The sequence below is a fragment of the Centroberyx affinis genome, unplaced genomic scaffold (assembly GCF_046629955.1).
Source record: "Centroberyx affinis isolate AG114_WGS23_722 - 3 ecotype Tasmania unplaced genomic scaffold, CSIRO-AGI_Caff_v1 ptg002177l_1, whole genome shotgun sequence".
In the NCBI taxonomy this organism is placed as follows: domain Eukaryota; kingdom Metazoa; phylum Chordata; class Actinopteri; order Beryciformes; family Berycidae; genus Centroberyx; species Centroberyx affinis.
In genome coordinates, this window is record NW_027280485.1 from 117,057 (window position 1) to 137,793 (window position 20,737).

The 20,737-nt window shown below is 43.2% G+C and overlaps 1 protein-coding gene across 1 annotated transcript; it reads left to right on the top strand.

Annotated features, from left to right (window-relative positions):
* Nucleotides 1-201: 201 nt before the first annotated feature.
* On the top strand, nt 202-17,523 carry LOC139654948 (unconventional myosin-Va). Its single transcript, XM_071532221.1, is given in 36 exon segments — nt 202-228; nt 1,116-1,226; nt 1,360-1,528; nt 2,061-2,205; nt 2,401-2,557; nt 2,710-2,853; nt 3,058-3,139; nt 3,295-3,402; nt 3,522-3,634; nt 3,718-3,986; nt 4,078-4,159; nt 5,085-5,225; nt 5,611-5,742; nt 6,310-6,393; nt 6,543-6,686; nt 6,907-7,004; nt 7,141-7,220; nt 7,525-7,619; nt 7,622-7,851; nt 8,609-8,765; nt 9,054-9,293; nt 9,987-10,196; nt 10,373-10,466; nt 10,694-10,842; nt 11,093-11,281; nt 11,601-11,701; nt 11,852-11,966; nt 12,758-12,866; nt 13,467-13,592; nt 14,707-14,858; nt 15,241-15,330; nt 15,757-15,895; nt 16,008-16,299; nt 16,895-17,069; nt 17,178-17,258; nt 17,349-17,523. Coding segments are annotated over 36 exon segments (4,992 nt in total). The 3' UTR covers nt 17,511-17,523.
* The last annotated feature ends 3,214 nt before the right edge of the window (nt 17,524-20,737 follow it).

Consider the following 20,737-nt stretch of genomic DNA (forward strand, 5'->3'; position numbering starts at 1 on the left):
ATCACTGCATCCTCACACAGATTAACAGTTAACCTGACAGTCCTCATGCCTCTGTGTTCGCCTGGACAAAGTACACATACTCTCACAAACTGGCTGTTGTGCACAGGAGCGCAGGACGCCGGCTGTCCCTACAGAGGAATCTCTGCATGTTGCCCCTTTTGAAGCTATTCATGCCTCCTCACCTGCTTCATATTAGTTAGGATGGCAACAATGGAGTTATACAGCAAGGTAAGGCTGGATGAAGGGTGAATTGGTTTGTTTGATTTTTTTACAATGATGCAATGTTTATCATTCTTGGCTGTGGCAATTATGTGGTTCCTTTAAACAAGTGGAAGTGGAGTACTTGTTAGTAATTTAGTTTTGTAGAAACAGCTTGTTAACAATGTTTGAGCATTGTTTCATTTTAATGATGTGCAGTAATGTGGTTTTTCAGAAAATTAGTCATTTTGGACACAGCTCACTTGCAATGGGAAATCACTTTTAACTGATTTTTGTGTTCCTGGTCCCATCCCTAACACTGGCACATGTAATGATTCTCTGATCAAACCTGCCAATAATTTAGTGTATTTTACCTACATTTCACAAAGTTTGGTGGTAAGGGGTATTGATCCCCTTGGGGAAATTCAGGAAATTATGTATCCCATTTAAGAAGGTGAAAGTCCCTGCTCAGTATCAGCAGTACATGTATGGAGCAAAATTCATTTTGTGTTTAAGTTGTAATTCTTCAATAAATGGGTTAGACTTTTTTTTAAAAAAAACCTCATGAAGCTGGTGGGTAATAGCTAATCCATACAAGGGAAGTTACAGGAGGATGACCAGTGTTAATTTTTAACGCTGTTTAGGAGCCTTTTATGCTGATGGGAGACAAATGTCTTGTCTGGGTGGGGCCAGGAAGTGTAACATTGGAAGTGTACAGTGACAAACAGAAAATAAAACGTTATGTAATGCTCTCCTGTCATGGACTCCAGCTGGGTCCGATGGAAGCTGAATCCGTTCTCCTCGCTGTCTTTCTCTCTTTCCCTCTCCCTGTCTCTCCATCCCTGTCTCTTTCTCATTCAATCTCACTTTTACACACACTATTTTGACATACCTGAAGCAGTGTGTTCCTTTGCTAGGGAGCGAGTGTGTGGATTCCAGACCCAGATGCAGTCTGGGTTTCGGCCCAGCTGCTTCAGGACTACAACCCTGGAGAAAAACACGTACTGCTACAGCTCTCTGATGGCAGGGTGAGACACACATTTTGGAAGACAGTTATTCTGTCATCTAAAAATCAATGCAAATGCTCAAGCATCATGCCAAGCTCCATCGTCCTCCTTCCATCTTTATAAAACACTATAAAACTCCCCTCTCCACTGGCAGCAGGTACAGTTCCCAGTGGCATCTCCCTCTGACCTCCCTCCCCTGGGGAACCCGGACATCCTGGAGGGGGAGAACGATCTCACCGCGCTCAGCTTCCTCCATGAGCCGGCCGTCTTGCACAACCTCCGGGTCCGATTCCTGGACTACAGCAGTATCTACACCTACTGTGGTGAGCGGACGGGTGGAGAGGGATGCGATGAGAGAAACAGGATGAGACGGGGAGAGTGAAAAAAAAATCTTAAGACAGGGAAGATTGTCAAACCAAAAGTTGGCAAGCCTGAGGGACAGAAGGTTGTGATTGTAGAGATTTCGGTTGGCAAACAGCTTCTGTCTTCATGATTATAGCTCATAGTCCCATCTTTATTACAGCAGGTTTAAGGTTCACAGGAGCAACTCCTTTACTGCCGGACTATATAAAATTGGTTCTTCATAAAGATGTAGTTACATATTATCCACTATTAAGATGATACAAATCTATTTAGATTTGTAATTAGATTTGCATTGGGAATGCTAACGTTATTTCAGGGGATATTCCAATGTTTTTATTTTAAGGGATATTTTATATGTATATTGGGTACAGTCAAAACTAGGTGTAGTTATAACAAATTATGTAGTTTCTTTGGATCTTTCTTTCTTAAAATGATGTCCTATCAGCATCCTTATTCTCCCACTGAGGTCACTTCCTCTCCCTGTCCCTCCAGGTATTGTGTTAGTGGCCATCAATCCCTATGATGAGCTACCCATATATGGAGAGGAGGTGATAGATGCTTACAGCGGTCAGGACATGGCCGACATGGAGCCTCACATCTTCTCTGTGGCCGAGGAGGCCTACCGCACCATGACCAGGTCAGGGCTTAGGGGTCAGAGGCTGGGGGGTCACACCTACAACAACATAAAATGAAAAATTTCCCACTCCCCCTGGCTAATGGTGTACTGTGAAGGATAGTCACAGCATGTCTTCACCATGTGGTGTTTGACGTTCATGATGTAAAACAACTCAAACAGAACTAGTGCTGGTAGTCACAGTATCCGTCTGTACAGGGAGGAGAAAAACCAGTCCATCATCATCAGTGGGGAGTCTGGCTCGGGGAAAACGGTCTCAGCCAAATTCACCATGCGATACTTTGCTGTGGTGGGAGGAGCCGCACAGCAGACCAGCGTGGAGGAGCGGGTTCTGGCCTCCAATCCTATCATGGAGGTGATGGATGGGTGGATGGATGGATGGGGGAATAAATGAATGGGCAGATGGCGCGATGGATGGATGTGTTAGTTAGGAAGAATCATTTATCTCTCACTTAGGAGGTGACTATTGAGATGTTCAAAAAGAAAACACTGGGTTCTTGTCCGCAGTCCATCGGGAATGCCAAAACCACTCGAAATGACAACAGCAGTCGTTTCGGGAAGTACATCGAGATAGGCTTTGGCAGGAAGGGCGACATCATCGGGGCAAACATGAGGACATATCTGTTGGAGAAGTCAAGGGTCGTCTTCCAGGTGAGCTCACCTGCACTGCTGTAAAAATAGAGCCTGGACCAAAAAATTATTCAAACACATTTCATCCTAAGAGATTTTTTTCACATAACAATCTCTCATTTGATTAAAGCTGAAATGGTACTGAAATGGTAATGTAAAGGTCATGTATTTAAGTAATGCATCTGTCCATGAATGTGGTATATACTGTATATTTGTGTATGTCAGGCATCGGCAGAGAGAAACTATCATATCTTCTACCAGCTGTGTGCCTCTAGAGAGCTGCCTGAAATGAGGACCCTCAAACTGGGTGAGACTCCACCACAGACCACTCCTTCATCTTGTCCCAAAAGTTTCCATGTCCACAACGTCCATAGATTGTGATGGTGCATTTTGGGGGAATGTTGTCTCATTTGGGACATTTGCTTACATCATGACTGGGTGTGTTTTGTGTTTGTCCTCCAGATGCACCTGAGCGTTTCCGCTATACCAACCAGGGAGGAGAGATGCAGATACCTGGTACTGATGATTTGGTGGACCTGGAGCGCACTCGCAATGCTTTCTCCATTCTGGGTATAGTATTACCATTCATGCACACACACACACACGCACAGTCATTCTGTTTGAGGTCAATTTCATAATGGCCTGAAATCATTAAAATAAAGCCGACAATTCGTATGTTGAATCTGCAGGTGTGCAACCTGAGCAGCAGATGGAGCTCTTCAGGATCCTGGCGGCTGTTCTGCACCTGGGGAACGTCAACATCCAAGCCAGTGGGAGAGGTGGTGATCGCAGCTATATTGATGTAAGAATTTTTTGTATAACTTTCTTCATATTTCTCTATTAGTGCATATACTGTATGTGCCTAAGTCCCGTGTCTTTTCCCAGGGAGAGGACCGCTCTCTGGCTGTCTTCTCCAAGCTGTTAGGAGTCGAAGGCTCCCAGATGGCCCACTGGCTGTGCCACCGCAGGCTGGCAGTAGGGGGAGAGATGCTGGTCAAACCCATGTCCGGTCAGCAGGCCGTGGAGGCCAGGGACGCGCTGGCTAAACACATCTATGGCCAGCTGTTCACCTGGACTGTCCAGAGGCTCAACTCAGCCCTGCGCTCCCAGAGAGGGCAGCCCAAATCCTTCATAGGGGTGCTGGATATCTATGGGTGAGTGAGTGAGTTTGTTTGGTGGCACTGGATAAAAGGTAATTTGTTGTTTGTTTGAGTTGAACTGACTAGGCTTCCCTCTATCTTGCAGGTTTGAGACCTTTGACAGAAACAGTTTTGAGCAGTTCTGTATAAATTATGCAAATGAAAAACTGCAACAGCAATTCAACAGGGTAAGTCATGTGACAGACAAGTAATTTCTCTCTGCCCCTCTGTATTTGTGTATGTGTGTATGTGTATGTGCATGTGTGTGCACATGCATGACCCGGAGCCAATGTCAGTGTACTCGTATGTGCCAATGGCCATATCAGTGTCAGAGTCTATCACAGTCAACCCTGTGAAATCAACCCTGTCTCCACTGCAGTAACTCCAATTCAATTCAATTCAATTCAATTCCATTCCATTCAATTCCATTCAATTCCATTCCATTCAATCCATGTTGGTTTATTGGCATGAAGTACTTATCGCCAGAGCACAAGCAACAAATAACAGATTATGAACAGAATCAGTCAGCAACCATGATGATGTCACATTAACAGCAACAAATGGTTCAATAATATCATATTAATCAATCAGTAAATCAATATACACATTTATAGAACATGTGATAAGCATATTTGTTTTCACTGTTAATGTTCCTCCTGTCAATAATTGTGACAGGTTAAAACATATTTTGCGTGGCACACTCTTTTTTTCTCCAAGAATCTGTTGTAATATTTATTTGGAAAAATGTGATTAAAATTACTACATATTGTTTTGAATTTAGGAAAATAGGTTTCTCTTATATGCAGGAGGTAGTGCTGCTCTGTCTCCCCCTGTCTTTGGGAGCAGAACAAGCACAGACTGTCCTCCCTGTGTGACGGTCTGTTTCTATGGCCAAGCTGGGCTCGCTCAGCCTGTATTTTGTCAAGAATTTTCTCAGTTTTTCATCAGTCACGATGGTCAGGTAGTCTGCCATCTCGAACTGTCTGTTCAGGGTCAAATATTTTTCTAGTTTGCTTTGGGATTGGTCTGATTTTTTCTCCTGATCTTGATGTTTTTTTTGTTTTTTTTTTGAGTTATGACTTGGTTGTCTCCCCTCCTGTCTGTCGTCTGCAGCATGTGTTCCAGTTGGAGCAGGAGGAGTATGTGCGGGAGGAGCTGGCCTGGAGCAGGATCGAGTTCAGTGACAATCAGCAGTGCATCACTCTTATAGAGGGACAGCTGGGCCTGCTTGATCTGTTAGATGAGGAGTGCAGGGTCGGTCGCACTGTCTCTCTCTCGCTTTCTTCTCTCGCTCTCTTTCTCTCTCTGTCTTCTTTTTATCTGTCTCTCCTAAAAATTTAAATGCCTCCATAGTTGCTATGGTTTGTTTTGTATGTGGTGTTCAAATAGGCTATATCTGACAGGAAATTGATCTGTATCCTCTCTATTGCAAGACAAAATGTTTCAGTCACAAATGTTTAAAAGTAATGTAACTATATTAATGTACTAATGTAAACTAACTGTAGAAATATATGCTGTTCTTTTTAATAACTTGATCTTTTGAGTAGCACAGAAATCTGAAGTCCTTCTGAAATTCATGGGTTTGCTAATGCTCAACCAAACATCAGTCTCTTTGACCTTTGTATGTATGACTGGTCAGATGCCTAAAGGCTCAGATGAGAGCTGGGCAAGGAAGCTGTACGACCAGCACCAGAGTGCCAAGCCGCACCCTCACTTCCGTAAACCTCGCATGTCCAACAGCGCCTTCATCATACTGCACTTTGCTGATACGGTGAGTCAACATACTGCTGCTCTAAACACCACAGAGGAAGACTGGATAAGAACTGAGGTGAATCTGTGTGTGGCCTGCTCTCCACTGACCATCCTCTGTATGTTATTGTTCTCCAGTGAGGTGCCTGAATAAGACTAGAAACCATGTCAAGAAAGTTTGAGTATGAGTATCTTTTCAAATTTATAATCCGTTACTAGCAAAGCCAACAGCATTCTGAACTGCTGTGATCATCCTCTTTATTTAGAGTTTGATTTACTGCCCTAAGTCAGACGATTTAGAACTCCAAGCCTAAAACTAAACACGACTAAGTCCTCTTTTATTGCTATAAATTTTCTATATTCACAGAGATAGTGACCATTAGTAAGTTATTTTTGTGGTCGTGGTAGTCTATGCTGTGTCTTCTATACAGACGTGTATGTGATTTGTGTTTTTTATACTTGGCTGCACAACAAATTTCCCACCTGGCACAATAAAGTTATTGAATTAAAATGTCTAGTACGGTAATTCGTAATTCTCCAAGTATGGCTGTATTTGTATTAACCGATTTTTTTTCATTCTTCACATCAGGTGCAATATGAATGCGGTGGCTTTTTAGACAAGAATCGAGATACAGTCTTTGAGGAGCCCATTAATATTCTGAGAGCAAGTCAGGTGGTTATGTGTTATTTATCATATCTCATAAGTTCAGTTCAGTTCAGTTCTGTGTGAGGAAGGAATCACTCACTTTTTCTTTTTTCTCTGTTCTGTGTCTGTGTGTGCACACTTGCACTTGTGTGTGTGTGTGTGTGTGTGTGTGTCAGTCTGAGCTAGTGGCTGAGTTGTTCCAACAGGAGCCTACAGGAAGCAGTGCGGCCCTGTCGGGGAGTGTGTCCTCTCTGGCCAATGGAAACATTCGCTCAGGGAAGAGAGCCCACAGAGAACATAAACTGACTGTGGGCTTCCAGGTGAGCTGGCTGCTCATGTTTACTGTAGACTGAGCAGAACACTAACACCTGGTGTACAGATTGTTACCACTGTCTGTCATTCTTTTAATGACAATTCAGTTCATTCCTATTCATTTTTGGTACATCTTTGTGTCTTCTGGTCTTAGCAGAGAGTTATCTTCAACAGTAAGCTTTGTATTGATTGTTTTTTTTGTTTTGTGTACTGTATTTGTGCCTGTAGTTCCGTCAGTCCTTACAGCTGCTGATGAACACTCTCAACAGCACCACTCCTCACTATGTTCGCTGTATCAAACCCAACGACCTCAAAGAGCCTTTTCTGTAAGTCAGGCTCTGTCTATATTTGCTTGCTCTTGACAGAATAAAATATGCATATACGCATTATTCGATTTTTGTATCATTTGTGCTGAATGCTGCTGTGTGCAGTAAGCAGTCTATAACAGCCTTTCCTTGTTAGGTTTGACCCTAAGAGAGCAGTCCAGCAGCTGAGAGCTGGGGTTTTGGAGACCATTCGTATCAGTGCTGCAGGCTATCCATCCAGGGTCCTTCATAGACATTCTTCTTACTCTCTACAAAACTCTTATACAATACCAGCACTGAGTATCAGGTGTCAGTCCTGTTTTGTTAGAAAATCATGTAAGAATATCTGCAGCTGCATTCAGTGCTATACCTCTCTTCTATGTCAAGGATAATAGAAACACGTAGACTAGAGTCCTGTTTCCCAAAAGCACCTTGATCTTTATTTTACCTTTAAAGCCAAAGAATAAAGTTGATTTTAGTACACATAATATGCTAAAACATGAAGCTGTTTTCTCAAGGATTTCTGTACTAAATCTTGTTGCCAGATGGACGTACGAGGAGTTCTTCAGCCGGTATCGTGTTCTGCTTCGAGGGCCTCAGAGCGAGGAGCGGGCCCAGGCCTCGTGCCGCCGGGGCCCTGCCTGAGGCTCATCCCCGACCCGGAGCAGTACTGCTTTGGAAAGACCAAAGTGTTTTTCCGGGCTGGCCAGGTGGCTCTGCTGGAGAGGCTGAGGGCCGAGAGGCTGCGTGTGGCCGGAGTGATCATCCAGAGCTCGGTCAGAGGATGGCTGGCACGGATCAGATACACCAGGATCCGCTGGGCAACTGTCACCATACAGAGATACTGCAGAGGAGCTCTGGCCAGACGGTGAGCATGGAGAGAGAGATTTGTGTGTGTGTGTGTGTGAGGCAGAGAGAGAGACACTGAGTATTTTCTGGTACACAATATGTATTATTCCTTGTATAATATCACACTATTGCACCATCGTTTAAGGAATACGGCAGGTTTTTGGGAGATTGGCTCAGTCAATTTACCCGTTAAGGAGAACAGGAGAACTAAAGTCATCCATGTGTCCCTGGTAGATTGTTCTCTCCTGTGCTCCATGCTAACACTGTGTCGAGTGATAGTAGGCATTACAAAGTAAAAGGAGTGACCTTTCAGTAATAAAACGTTAGTAGTGTTTTTTATGACATGGCCTGTACTTTCATGAATTCATAAAAAAGTGATTTATCATTAATTCAGTATAGCTGATGTAGCCAGGTTTACTTTTGGTACTAGTTAATTTGAGCAGCCATGTATTGATGCCATGTGCAATGATTTTTAGCTGTGCAGCAACAAAACTGTCAGACTTAGACGAATATCATTTAAGATTACCACTTATCACTTATCAATTATCACAGCAGCAAGTTCAAATTTTTTCACTTTTGAGATAATGCTAGTCACCCACCATTGTTCTGCTATGCTAAAGAGTTAGCATGGAGCACCAGGCTGAACGACACATGGATGATGTTTTGGTGTCTGTTCTCTCATCAATTAGTGGCCAAGTTGACCAATTGGGCCAATCTACCCAAAACATAATATTCTGCACTTAAATTCTGTCTTGCTTCTTGTCTCTTTGCAACAGGCTGGCCCTGACCCTGCGCTACACCAAGGCAGCCTTGGTAATCCAGAAGACCTATCGCATGGTGGTGGTCAGACAGCTGTTCCTCATGATCCGCCAGGCCACCGTCACCATCCAGGCCTTCACTAGGGGCACACTGGCACGCCGCAGGCATAGACTGGTCAGCAGTCAATAATGGACTCAACCAACTCCATCTGCTTCAAAACCTCTTTAAAAATATCTTTACACACTTGATCTATTATCTGGTCTTGTTTTATTGTTACCTATTTCATACTTTATCTGTTATTACTTCAAATTGATCTACCTCCTTGTCAAACAGACCTGTTCAAATGAGAAGTCAATCATGAGTACTTAGTTTGGGTGATGTGTCCACCTTTGAGCTTGTTTAAACATCAGGTAAGTTAAATCAAGCTCATCTCAAATTTGAAACGATATTCCCCTTCCTCAGGTAGTGGCGGAGCGGGCGGCTGTTTTACTGCAGGCAACAGTGCGTGGCTGGCTGGCGAGGCGGGCGTACAGGTGTGTGAAAGAGGCGGTGGTGTTCATGCAGTGTTGCGTGCGGCGCAGAGCTGCCAGGAGAGAGCTGCTGAAACTGAAGGCCGAGGCTCGCTCAGTGGAGAGATTCAGAGAGCTCAACAAGGGCATGGAGGTCAAACTGATGCAGCTGCAGCTGAGAGCCGACCAGCAGGTGGGTGAAGAATTGAGGAGGAGGGGTTTAATCTTGTGGTGGGCCTTGTAACTTCTTATTTAAGGCCTACAATGCTAAAAATGTCTGAACAAGTCATTTAATCGTATAAATGTGTGTATCAGGGTTGGGGCTATTCATGTATTGAATTGAGAATGCATGGTAAATTCCAATTTAATTCCTGGAGTTGGAATTGGAATGTTACCCAGCTCTAAGGAAGCAGAATGTGAATTGAATTGGAATGTCAGGAAACAGAATTAAATTCCATTAAATTCCATGAAACTCCACTTCTAAGAGAGGTTGTCTTGACTTGCTAAACATTATAAATCAAAGATTATGAATCAAATAAAAGATACATTCAATCATGCTGTATTACAATTACATGTTATGCATGAAATACCACCTGAAAGGTACCTTTAACATTTTATGATATTTAGTATTGATAATATACAGTATAATACTATGTTTCATCTCAGATATGTATGTATATAAGAAAAAACAAAAAAACATGGAATTTCATGTACTTGAATTTAATTGAATTAAATTCAACTTCCTGAAATTCCAATTTAATTCCAATTCTGTTTCCTGTAGGTTTTTTATCAAATTCCAATTCCTCAGCTGAATTGGAATTGATGAGTTCACCAACCACCAACCATAGTGTGTCTGTACAGTAACAATGTGTGTGTGTGCATCCAGGCCAGGGAGAGTGCTGCTCTGAGAGAGACCCTCTCTGCGGAGCGGGAGGCCTCCAGTGCTGAGCTGGAGGCCTTGAGAGGGGCGCTGCAGAAACTAGAGAGCCAGAAACAGGAGCGGCCCCCGCCCGGCCCCGTCGTCAGCGAGAAGGAGGTGGAGGAGAGGAGGAGAGCCGAGGAGAAAGCCACCCAGGAGATCCTTCGACTAACACAGGTGGGCCTAGGAACCCAAGAATAGCTTTGCACCTCTCAAGCTGTGCAGGTGTTTGTCTGTGTGATCATTACAACTGTTCTTGCCAAGTACTATTTTTACAGATTTTTAGGGTAGAGTGGTTTTTCACTATCTTTCTTCTTCTCCTTTTTTCCTCTTACTCTTCATCCTTGATAAAGGAGATGCAAGCCCTGCAGCAAGAACGGGACAGTTTGGGGAAAGAGAAAGAGGATTTCTCTGCTCGCTTGCTTGAACAAGAAAAAGCACAGGAGGGTAGGTTTTCTTTTTGTCAGCATCATAGAGCCTTCAGTCTTCTACTTTTTCTATAACTTTCATTCATAGGTGACCCTTTATTTCTCTTTCTCTCTGCCTCTCTATTGCACACACCTTATCTCTTCTTCTTTCTCTCTCTACCTCTATCCATCTGTATATATGTGTGTGTGTGTGTGTGCGTGCATGTGTGTGTGTGTGTGTGTGTGTGTGTGTGTGTGTGTGTGCAGAGTGTGTCCGTCAGGCCGTGTCCCAGGCAGGTGCAGCTCTGAGGGCGGAACTGGATGAGGAGAGGAGAAAGTATCAAGGTCTGCTGAGAGAGTTCACCAGACTGGAGCAGAGATACGACAACCTGAGGGAGATGAGTCTGCTCACTGAGGTACATGCATTTGCCCACTTACACACGCACACATACACACACACACACATACACACACACACACACACACACACACACACACACACACACACACACACACAAGGAGTAACCCCATTCTTTAGTGCTTACAAAATTATAATTTTTCTGATCTCCACAGTGTCCTATGACTATTATATCCATTCTTCTATGCTGACTCACACTGCATCAAGCACTCATCGTGGTTGCTCAAAGTTTTCTTTTCCCACGACAGCGCACCAAGGGCCACAGACGGACTGACTCCGCTCAGAGCCTGAGCTTCGAGCCCCTCTCTCCCTCCTCCACTTCACCATCCTTCTCCGTCCCCCCAGTCTTCCCTTCCCCAGAGGAGGTCCGCAGGGTCAGTGTGACTTCTCCCACCCTGGAGAGGAGAGTCTCAGTCTGGGGCTGCGAGACGCCCATGGTGAGAGAATGTAGGATCACATGTAGGAAAACAAAGCTCAAAGGGGAATATCGCAACATCTGACATCAAAAGATCGATAGTCATGCTCCCTTACCTATATTAAACGTCTAAGTTTTTCCCCTCATAATTGTAGATGCTTAATTGGCTTTTTTTTCCTTTAGCCAGGTCAGGCAATATAATATCATGTTGTGATAGTATTGTTCTTTGATCTTCTTTGATTTGTAATGAAAACTCAGAAGACCACAGAAAAACACTGCCTAAGTGCGCAACTGGAACCGAACTGGAAGCGAACACATTGTGTTTATTTTTGCACTTATAGGAGCCATTGATGGAGAGGATGGACGTGGCCAAAGACCCGGCAGTGAGGATGAGAGGAGAGGACCTGGCACATGCCTACGATGCTGTACGAGTGGCCAACAAGTCAGTCTATCACTATTCACTCACTAATTCCCACCAGATTTATATCTAGCTACCCATTGATTTTGTGCAACAGCTTTGATTTGTATTGAGATGATTCATTCTGAGTCCTTTTCCTCCATCCTGTTTTGTCTCTCCCTCTGTGTCTGTCAGGTTTCTGGAGAGCCAGCTGCGGAGCCAGCGCAGTCAGTGGGAAGATGATCTGGAGGCTCTGAGGTGCCAGCTTGGTAGAACGATCTCTGATCCGTCCTCTGCTGCACAGCAGCAGGTATGGACTTGATATGTCAGTCATCTGTGATGCAGTCTGAGTGATACTGATGACAAGACTATGGATGAAGGATTTTTTAGGACAGTGATCGAGCCCTAATGGTCTCTGCTTCAACAGTTTTTGCTCCCTATCTGTGTGTGATTATGATGCCATGTTTGTGTGTGTGCATGTGTGTGTGTGTGTGTAAGATAATAAAAAAGAAGCGGTACTAAGATAAAACAATAGTGTACATAATATAGAGACTATGGAGACAGTGCAAAAATGCAAATAATAATAATGATAAATGTGTATTCTTACATATATATTCTGTATATATACATAATCAGGAGTTCAGTCATTAGTGCGGATGAGGGCGGGAGGGTGGGGGGGGGGGGATTTATGACCTCAATCATCCTCTCCCCGCTGAATCATATCCCCTCTCCCACATCTTCCTCCTCTACACAATCTAATGTGCTCTCATCCCCCACAAAATCCCTTCCTACCTTTCTCTATGTAGCTCTTATTTTATTTTTTCTTCACAGCTGCATGTTGTGTATGAAAGGTGCTATAGAAAGAAAGGTTATTATTAGTATTATTTTCCCAGCACTTCTTTCTCACATGATCGGTATAGGGTCATAGTAATACTACCAGCGCACTATTGCTCTAACTCTTGTCGACTGGCTGCTTCTAATGTGGGTTATTTATGAATTGAAGCTTTCTCTACTGTTGCACTCATTATAAGTCACTCAGGTTGAGAGTGTTAGCTAAATGCCAGAAATGTAAAATGCAAATGTGTGTGTATCTGTATGCAGGAGCTGCTGGAGCTACTAGAAGCTAGAGAGCAGGAGTGTGTGAGACTGAGGAGGGAGCAGAAGGAACTCAGAAACACGGTCACACTCAGACGACTCCTGGCTCAAGCAGGTGAAATATGACTCGTTATGATATAGAGTTCAGTGTGGAGGCAGTCCATTCTATATAGCCCCTCTCCAGCACCACTGTTGTCATGTGAATACCTCATAACTCCAATATTGGTGATTTTCATGTTTTAACTGCAGTGCTTCACTTGAAGCACTGCATGGTTCTCTATAGGTTGAGAAACCACTTTCAATAAGCCTAAAGAAGGCTGTTTTTCTCAGCCCCTGAAAAGTTGACATTTTGAAGCTACAAGGTTTTCACCTGACAGTAACGGTATGTGCCTACATTGGTACCGTGCCCTCATATTTTACTCCTGGAAATAATAATTGAAAAACTTGAGAACAGTTTGAATAAACACTAATTATGAGAGAAATATCATCATTAGATCAACAGTTCAAAAAGAAAAAAAGTTAAAAGTGCCTTTAATCCATGGGCTTTTTCACTCAATGGGTTAAAAATGTGTAAACTCAGATGCATTGTGGCCTTTGCTTTCATCTGGGAATACAGCATATAAAGTACCAAACTTACAGTTGAATATTTACTCTCTTACATCTGTGTAGTCTTGTCTTTGCTCTGCTGTTGTGTTGTGGTGTTGTCCCTGTCCAGTCCTACCATCATCGGCTTTGACCCCAGACGGCTCCGGTCTGTCCCAACCTAAACCAGTGACAGTCACCGGGTTGCTGGAGTGTAGGAAGAGAGACGAGGCCAAGCTCATCAAGAACCTTATCACTGGTGAGATTGTTCCCCCGCTGCCTTAGTCATCTTTATCTATCTCTCTTCTACCAGCGTTCCCACTGCATGCAATTCCTGGAATATCAAGTGTTTTCCAAACAATGAAAGAAAAACTATCAAATGCCCTGGGGATGTATGGGAGTATCAGGGACTTTTACAAATGAATCACTTTACAGGAATATACCAGAATATATTTTTCAACTTGTTTGACATATTCATTGCATTAGATGGATCAGTGGTTTTCAGATGTTTTTCTCCACAGCAGCTGTATTTGAAACTATTTACCCATTTAGAACAACATTAACAAACCAGGAAGGATACACTTGAATTTTTAGATCATGGAAGCACTCAGACTTAGATATGGAAAGACACAGAAAAGTAACTTACATCAGGGTCATGGTGGGAACTAGTCAAATTTACTCAAATCAATACCCATCTCCTGTACATTGTCAATAATGGTACAGTTTAGTATGATCAGGGGCAGCGTTAATGAGGGGAAAAGAGGCAATCATTTCAAACAAGAGAGAGCCATTCAGACAGATAATACTGTACTATGTAATAGGTCCTAAATACCATAGTAAACATAGCCTATGCCCTGTTGGAAGAAAACCAGCACCTCATCTTTATAAAGGCCCACTGATGAAAAACTTCACTCTATAGGGGTCAATACAAGGGATTTTATGGCACCCATTTCAGTTTGCCTTTCACACTGTTTAACATAAGAAAGTGTTATCTGATTAGTGTTAAGCAAAAAAAAGTAATTGTAATAAAAGTTTAGGGAAATCACGTTATAGGCATATAACCACACAACAGAAGCTGACCGCGGTGTTTGCAGTATTGACAAGCAGCAAGTCAGACTAGGCAGTTGTGCTGGAATTACATGGTGGTCTCCCAACATGGCCACTACGGCTTTTTTGAATGCTTCTTCAACATCTCTATGTGCTGGTGGGCCCACTGCCACATCTTGTCAGGTGACCCAGAATTTCTAGCAGCGCCTCTGAATATGACTGACTCACAAGAATACACTTTTACAACAGGTAACTCTAAACTAGCTGGTGAATATAACCTGGCCTTGCTCACTGTCCCTTTGCCTCTCCCTCTGTATGTGGTTCAGACGTTCGTGTCGACAGCGCCCTGTCTCTGCCTCCTGGTCTGGCTGCCAGTGTGACGTTCTTGTGTGTGCGGCAGGCTGACTGCAGCGGAGACCGAACTCGAGCTCGCTCACTCTGTAGTGCGACTGTCACCGCAATGAAAGGAGCACTGAAGGTAACCTCAGTCTATAACCTGCTTGAAGTAACAGATGGTTGGGGTTTAACGCATCAGGGCAGTTCAGATCGTGTCAGGTAGGCTGTCACTTACAGAAAGGAATATACAGTTGACTTTGAAACACTCCTATGATTGTCTAAACATTTTGGCACTGATTGCTTTGTCCTATGTATGTGTCTCACCCCAACAGTCTGGCTCCTAAGTTCGAAGAAGCAAACCATAAAAAGCCCAAACAGTTATCAGACATATTTCACATAGACATACCGTACACACACACACACACACACACACACACATAACCACATTGAAATATTTTTTCCCACACGAGCATTGATCTCCAAGTGATGACATATCCTTTTTCTTGTCTTATCTTTCCACGCAGAAACATAGTAACGATGTAGGCATGACGGCTCTGTGGCTGAAGAACGCTTGTCTGTTGCATGACCTGTTGACCCAGCACTCCCCAAAACAGGTAGGAGAAACATTCATTTATTATTTGCATCTTATTGTTTAGAGCATCTTAGTTCTTAGAAATGGCAATGGATAAAAATGATCATAATGCTAAGAAAGCCGGGCCTGACTCATAGATAATACTCTCAAGACTTTTCCCTAATCGTGTACACAGGCCAAAATATCTGCGGGCTCCTGGGCCAGCTAATTTTTATTTTATTTTTTTTATTTAACCAGGAAGTCCCATTGAGATTAAAAACCTCTTTCTCAAGGGAGACCTGGCCAAGATCGGCAGCAGCACAGATAAAAACAAATGGTTTCAGACAGACTACTATAAAAACAAATACAGGAACAGAACAGTCTACAAATGAATGGATTGAATAGAATCTAAACTTATTGAAGAGTAGTTGGGGAGCATTCATGGATCACTGTGATTGATTCCTTTCAGGCTGCGACACTGGATTCAGAGGAACTGGTTCTTTTGACCTGTGACCTGAGTGACTTGAGCCGCGCCCTCAGTGACTTCTGCATCCAGGCCTATCAGCAGCTCCTCTCCATCACTGAGTCACATCTACAGAACGTCATAGGTACCACAATGACGAAGAAGATGCTGTTGATGCTGCTGCTGATGACTCCTCACTCCCCTCCACTGCTCCTCTGGTCTCACACCCCCCTGCCTCTCTTTCTCCTCTCCTCCAGTCCCTGCCGTATTGGAGAGCGAGACCATCCCGGGTTTGTCTGGTGTTAAGCTGGGAGGGTCTAGGAAGCGAGCTGGCTCAGACCCCAGGATTGTGGGAGGCGATGCTCCCACCATGGCCTCAGTGCTGAGGGAGCTGGGGGCCCTTCATACTGCCCTGTCCCATCAGGCTCTGCCCCCAGCGCTGATGGAGCAGGCCTTTCACCAGCTCACCTACCTCATCTCCGCCTCCACACTCAACAGCCTGCTGCTGAGGAAAGACATGTGCTGCTGGAACCGCGGCCTGCAAATACGGTAGACACACATACACAGATAAATATATATACATATGCAGCGTGTTCTCATACAACCGTTTGTATGATACCTTACAAAAAGTTATGCAACTTTGATTTGTACTATACCGATTTATAGCTAGCCTGATTCGTACTATACCTAGTCATGAACTGATCAGTTCAACTTTGGTGAAGGTTAGACAATTAAAACTTTGGTCATGGTTAGGCCACAAAAACAACTTATTTAAGGTTATGGTAAGGTTTTGGCCATGGTTAAATAAGAAAAACTTTTGCTGAAAATGAAAAATTCACTCTCAGCAGAAAACTTCTTTGCAAGCACTGTGAATTAAACCTGGGTAGCAGGAGTTTAAGGCAAATGTATACACCCATTCACCACCTCGATCCCCACTCCCTTACTTTCCACTATGGTATTTCAATGTGAAACTACTGCCTGTTTCAGCCACTTGAGCCCCACATCCTCTGTCACTCAGTCTGTAGAATATCATATGAAATTAGGATGCAATACTTTTCAGAATTATAACTACGAATTTGAGATCAGGCTGATATATGCACACACATAGCGTCATTCTCCTAATCAGCCTCTCTTTCTCCCCAAGATACAATGTGAGCCTGCTGGAGGAGTGGCTGCGTAGCCGCGGCCTGCAGGCAGGGGGAGCTGTGGCCACACTGGAGCCACTCATCCAGGCAGCTCAGCTGCTGCAGGTGGGGAAAAAGACGGAGGCCGATGCACAGGCCCTCGTTCAGACCTGCACTGCCCTGTCCAGCCAGCAGGTGGGTCTCTCTGTCTACTGCAGAAAAATGAGTTGTGCATCTCCAGTGTGTACAAGGCTCAATGTCTGTCTCTTTAACTGTCTGTTGGTCTGTCATTTTATTCCACAGATTGTGAAGATTTTGACCCTTTACACTCCTCACGGTGACCTCGAAGAAAGAGTCACACTGAATTTCATCCGCTCTGTCCAGGTACTGGCTACACCAGTAAGGTTTGTGAGTTTGTTTATGAAATTGAATGCATGTGTCTCTATATAACCGTCTCTGTCTTCGCTCTCCTAGGGGCTTCTCAAGGGCCGTTCTGACGGTCCGCCTCCACAGCTGCTGATGGACGTGAGGCGAGTGTTTCCTGTCACATTCCCCTACCTGCCTCCGCCCGTCCTGCAGGCCGACCAGTTAGACATCCCAGACTCCCTCAAGATCTCCTTTCTACGCAGAGCCTAAAGGCAGGCAGACCGATAATGCACAGTGCCTTCACTTAGGATTATTTGGAGCAAATGTACAGTAGCTAGTCTAGAGTTTCAACATTTTAAATCCCCAAGCTACAGAGAATTTAGTATTTGGAAATTTACAGGACGTCCAAGTGAAACAGTGGATTTCTTTTCTCTCTTACCAGAATTTAATTGATTTTTTTTCAGTGTGTTAGCCGCTAGTTAATTCAAAGAGAGTGCATATGTAGAGTAAATTCACTTATGAATTATCAGTGGATTATATAGATTGATTATATAGATAGACACATGACTTCTGGAAGGTGAGAAGTTATGTTGTTGAACATTTACATCTCTGGTACCTCACTGATGAGTTTGTTACAGCAATGGCACTAATTCATGAAGAGAGGGAATACAGAATATTTTATTACAGAACATAACAGATTTGGATAAGATGAAAAATAGCCTACTATGTATTTAGCAATAGCAAAAGTGTAACTACTTCTCTGTAGTGTGTGACAAATAAGGAGCAAAATCAAGACAGGAGCTTGTTTCATATTTTATTGGAAGCAGAAACACAGTGAGACTGCAGTCCCAGTAACCTCAACCCCCAATAAGAACAACCAGAATAAAAAAAAACAAAAAATTAGAAACATCTTGTGTATAAAAAAATTCTCTCATGCGAGTACTTTGTACCACTACACATCATCAGTAATACATATTTATATATTCACAAACCTCTGAAAAATAGAAAACAATAATGAAATATCAAAATAAATCAAAGAAGACAACAATTGGCAGATAACATCAAATAATTATGCGTGCTGGCACAAGAAAGGTGTTTTTTTTCTTTCTTTTTTTTTTTTTTTTGTTCCTATCATGCACCGTTTCTGAAAGTACAGGACCATGTGCATGTTTCTGTCTGTGTGGACTGTTCAGCTGGACAGAACATGCATGCCTGTCTGCTTGTGTCTGTGTGCTTTTCATTGTGCTTCTATATCTGTGTCCTAAACTTGTGTGTGTCTCCCTGTTCCACATGCCAGCTTGTGTACATGACCAGTAGTACCCCGACACAGACACTGAACCTCTGAAGGAGTACGAATTCCTGCGACTAAAGTATCATTGTCAACAGCAACAAATAAAGATCTTTTGTGGCATTTCCAGCGATGTGACAGTTGCGTACCTGTATGTGGCTTAATTCTTAAAGTCTGTGATCTACAGTCTTCTTAGGCTATGGCCTTAGGATGCAAGGCCCTGTACACACCATGGAGTGACACAACTTCTTTACGTTGAGTTTTAGTGTAGTTAGATAATTAGCTTTATTTTGTATGCTCAGTATGATGGTAAATAACACCAGTTTAAAAAGTCAGTGGCATTTTATTTATTTGGCTCCTTTAAGCATAAGTGTTTAACAATGATATCAGTTTTGTACATATCGGTTAGACTAATTGTTTGTACAAATCAGCTGTGCATCTCCGGTGTGTACACGGCCTAGATAAAGTCAGATGTAGCCTATCTTTCAATAAGAGCTACATGTCCAGATGGGCACCCATACACTCGATTCCCAACCACCCAGTCAGCTAGAGCGCAATTCAAGTCAACAAAAGAGCAGCAAACTTCACTTCATACAGTCTGACGAGTGTTTGGTACATCTGAGCTATTTACAATGCCCACGACCAATAATAACAATCTTTCTGTTCCAGTTTTCATCTATGCTGAAAAGCTGTACAAACACGAGTTCATTCTCTAATCAGCTCTACTACAGCTGTGATATTTGGCCCATTTCAATAGAGACAGCATTTACAACATATCAGACAAACACTTGTGCTGATAATAAGAATAATAATCCACAATGTAAACATTATAAGACTGCTTCAAAAACGACTTGATCTACATAAATGTTATAGATTAGATGCATAGAGTTCAGTTCTTACACTTTGTTGAATAGGGGGTTTATAAAATTCAGATATTCAGTTACTACCATGTCAAGTGCTTTTGGGGGGCAGGCTCTCAGTGGCAACTGAAAAAGGGGCAGCTACATAGAAATAGAAAAGAATGGAGCAGAACCTCCAGTCAATCAAGAACTTTGACTCTTTTTCTGGAGTCGGTCATCCTATCATTTTCTTTCCATAACATTGATTTTTTTTTTTCTTAGGACAGCCAGTAGTAAATTCCAAACGGCTAGTTTCAAGTGAAATAAAGGGTGGAGGTCAGGCCACATTGAGCTGAAGTGCCGGCCATTCCTGTAACTGTTTACAGCCAAGTAACCATGGATTTAATACAGATCCTTGAAACTACTGTCCAACAAAAACCCCATTGTATAAATATGATATAATGGGTTCAGCAAAGACCCTGTGCTTCTAAATCTTATACATCTCCATATACTCTACACTACTTACAGTAAGCAGGCTATACTGTAGACCCTCTTTAATTTACAGTGCCAGGCCAGGTGCGGTCTGGATCTGCAGCCCTTTAGGAGAGGTCTTTTGTTCTCTGCCTTCTGCATCAGCTGAACCATTAGGGATCATGGGTGGTGGGACATTTGGGATTTGTGCTTTCCCTGGGATGAAGGGGAAAGAGAGACCTTGGAGGGGGCTGTGGGACGTGTGGGTTTGTAACCCCTGTAGACATTTTAACACAGATTGATGTTACTATGGCAACATAGGGTCTCTAGAGGTTTTTCTATCACCTCTGTACTGGGAGGTATTGATTCGATTGGCTAGTTGTTTTTAACGAGAGGAAGTGGCTGTTTTTTTTTCTACTATTGGACGGATCTCAATAGTATAATAATACCTCTCTCTATCAGGCACACACACACACGCACACACACCCTCACATGCACACACACACTCGCTCAACCAGTGGGCCTGGCTAGCCATGGAATGTTACAATAAGACAAAGATGAAAATAACCCTCATTAGACATAGCTCACATCCTCCCACAAGTAAAAGACACTTAGAAAATTCTGAAAAATCTACTTAGTACATGAGCATCCTCCCATATGTAATGTTCTTTGTTTGTGATGGCTTTCTGTGATTACATTTGCAGGTAACAGGCAACACTGGCGGCTACATGAGGTCAACACTAGAACATCTTACAAACACACTCATACAGTACAGGCTCCACACACACACCCAAGTGCACACACACACATACATTCACACTCAGTTATGCTCTTTCTCACATATATGGTTTGATGAATCAGTGCTTGAACGCTTGTCCTCATCAGATTCATCTCTCTAT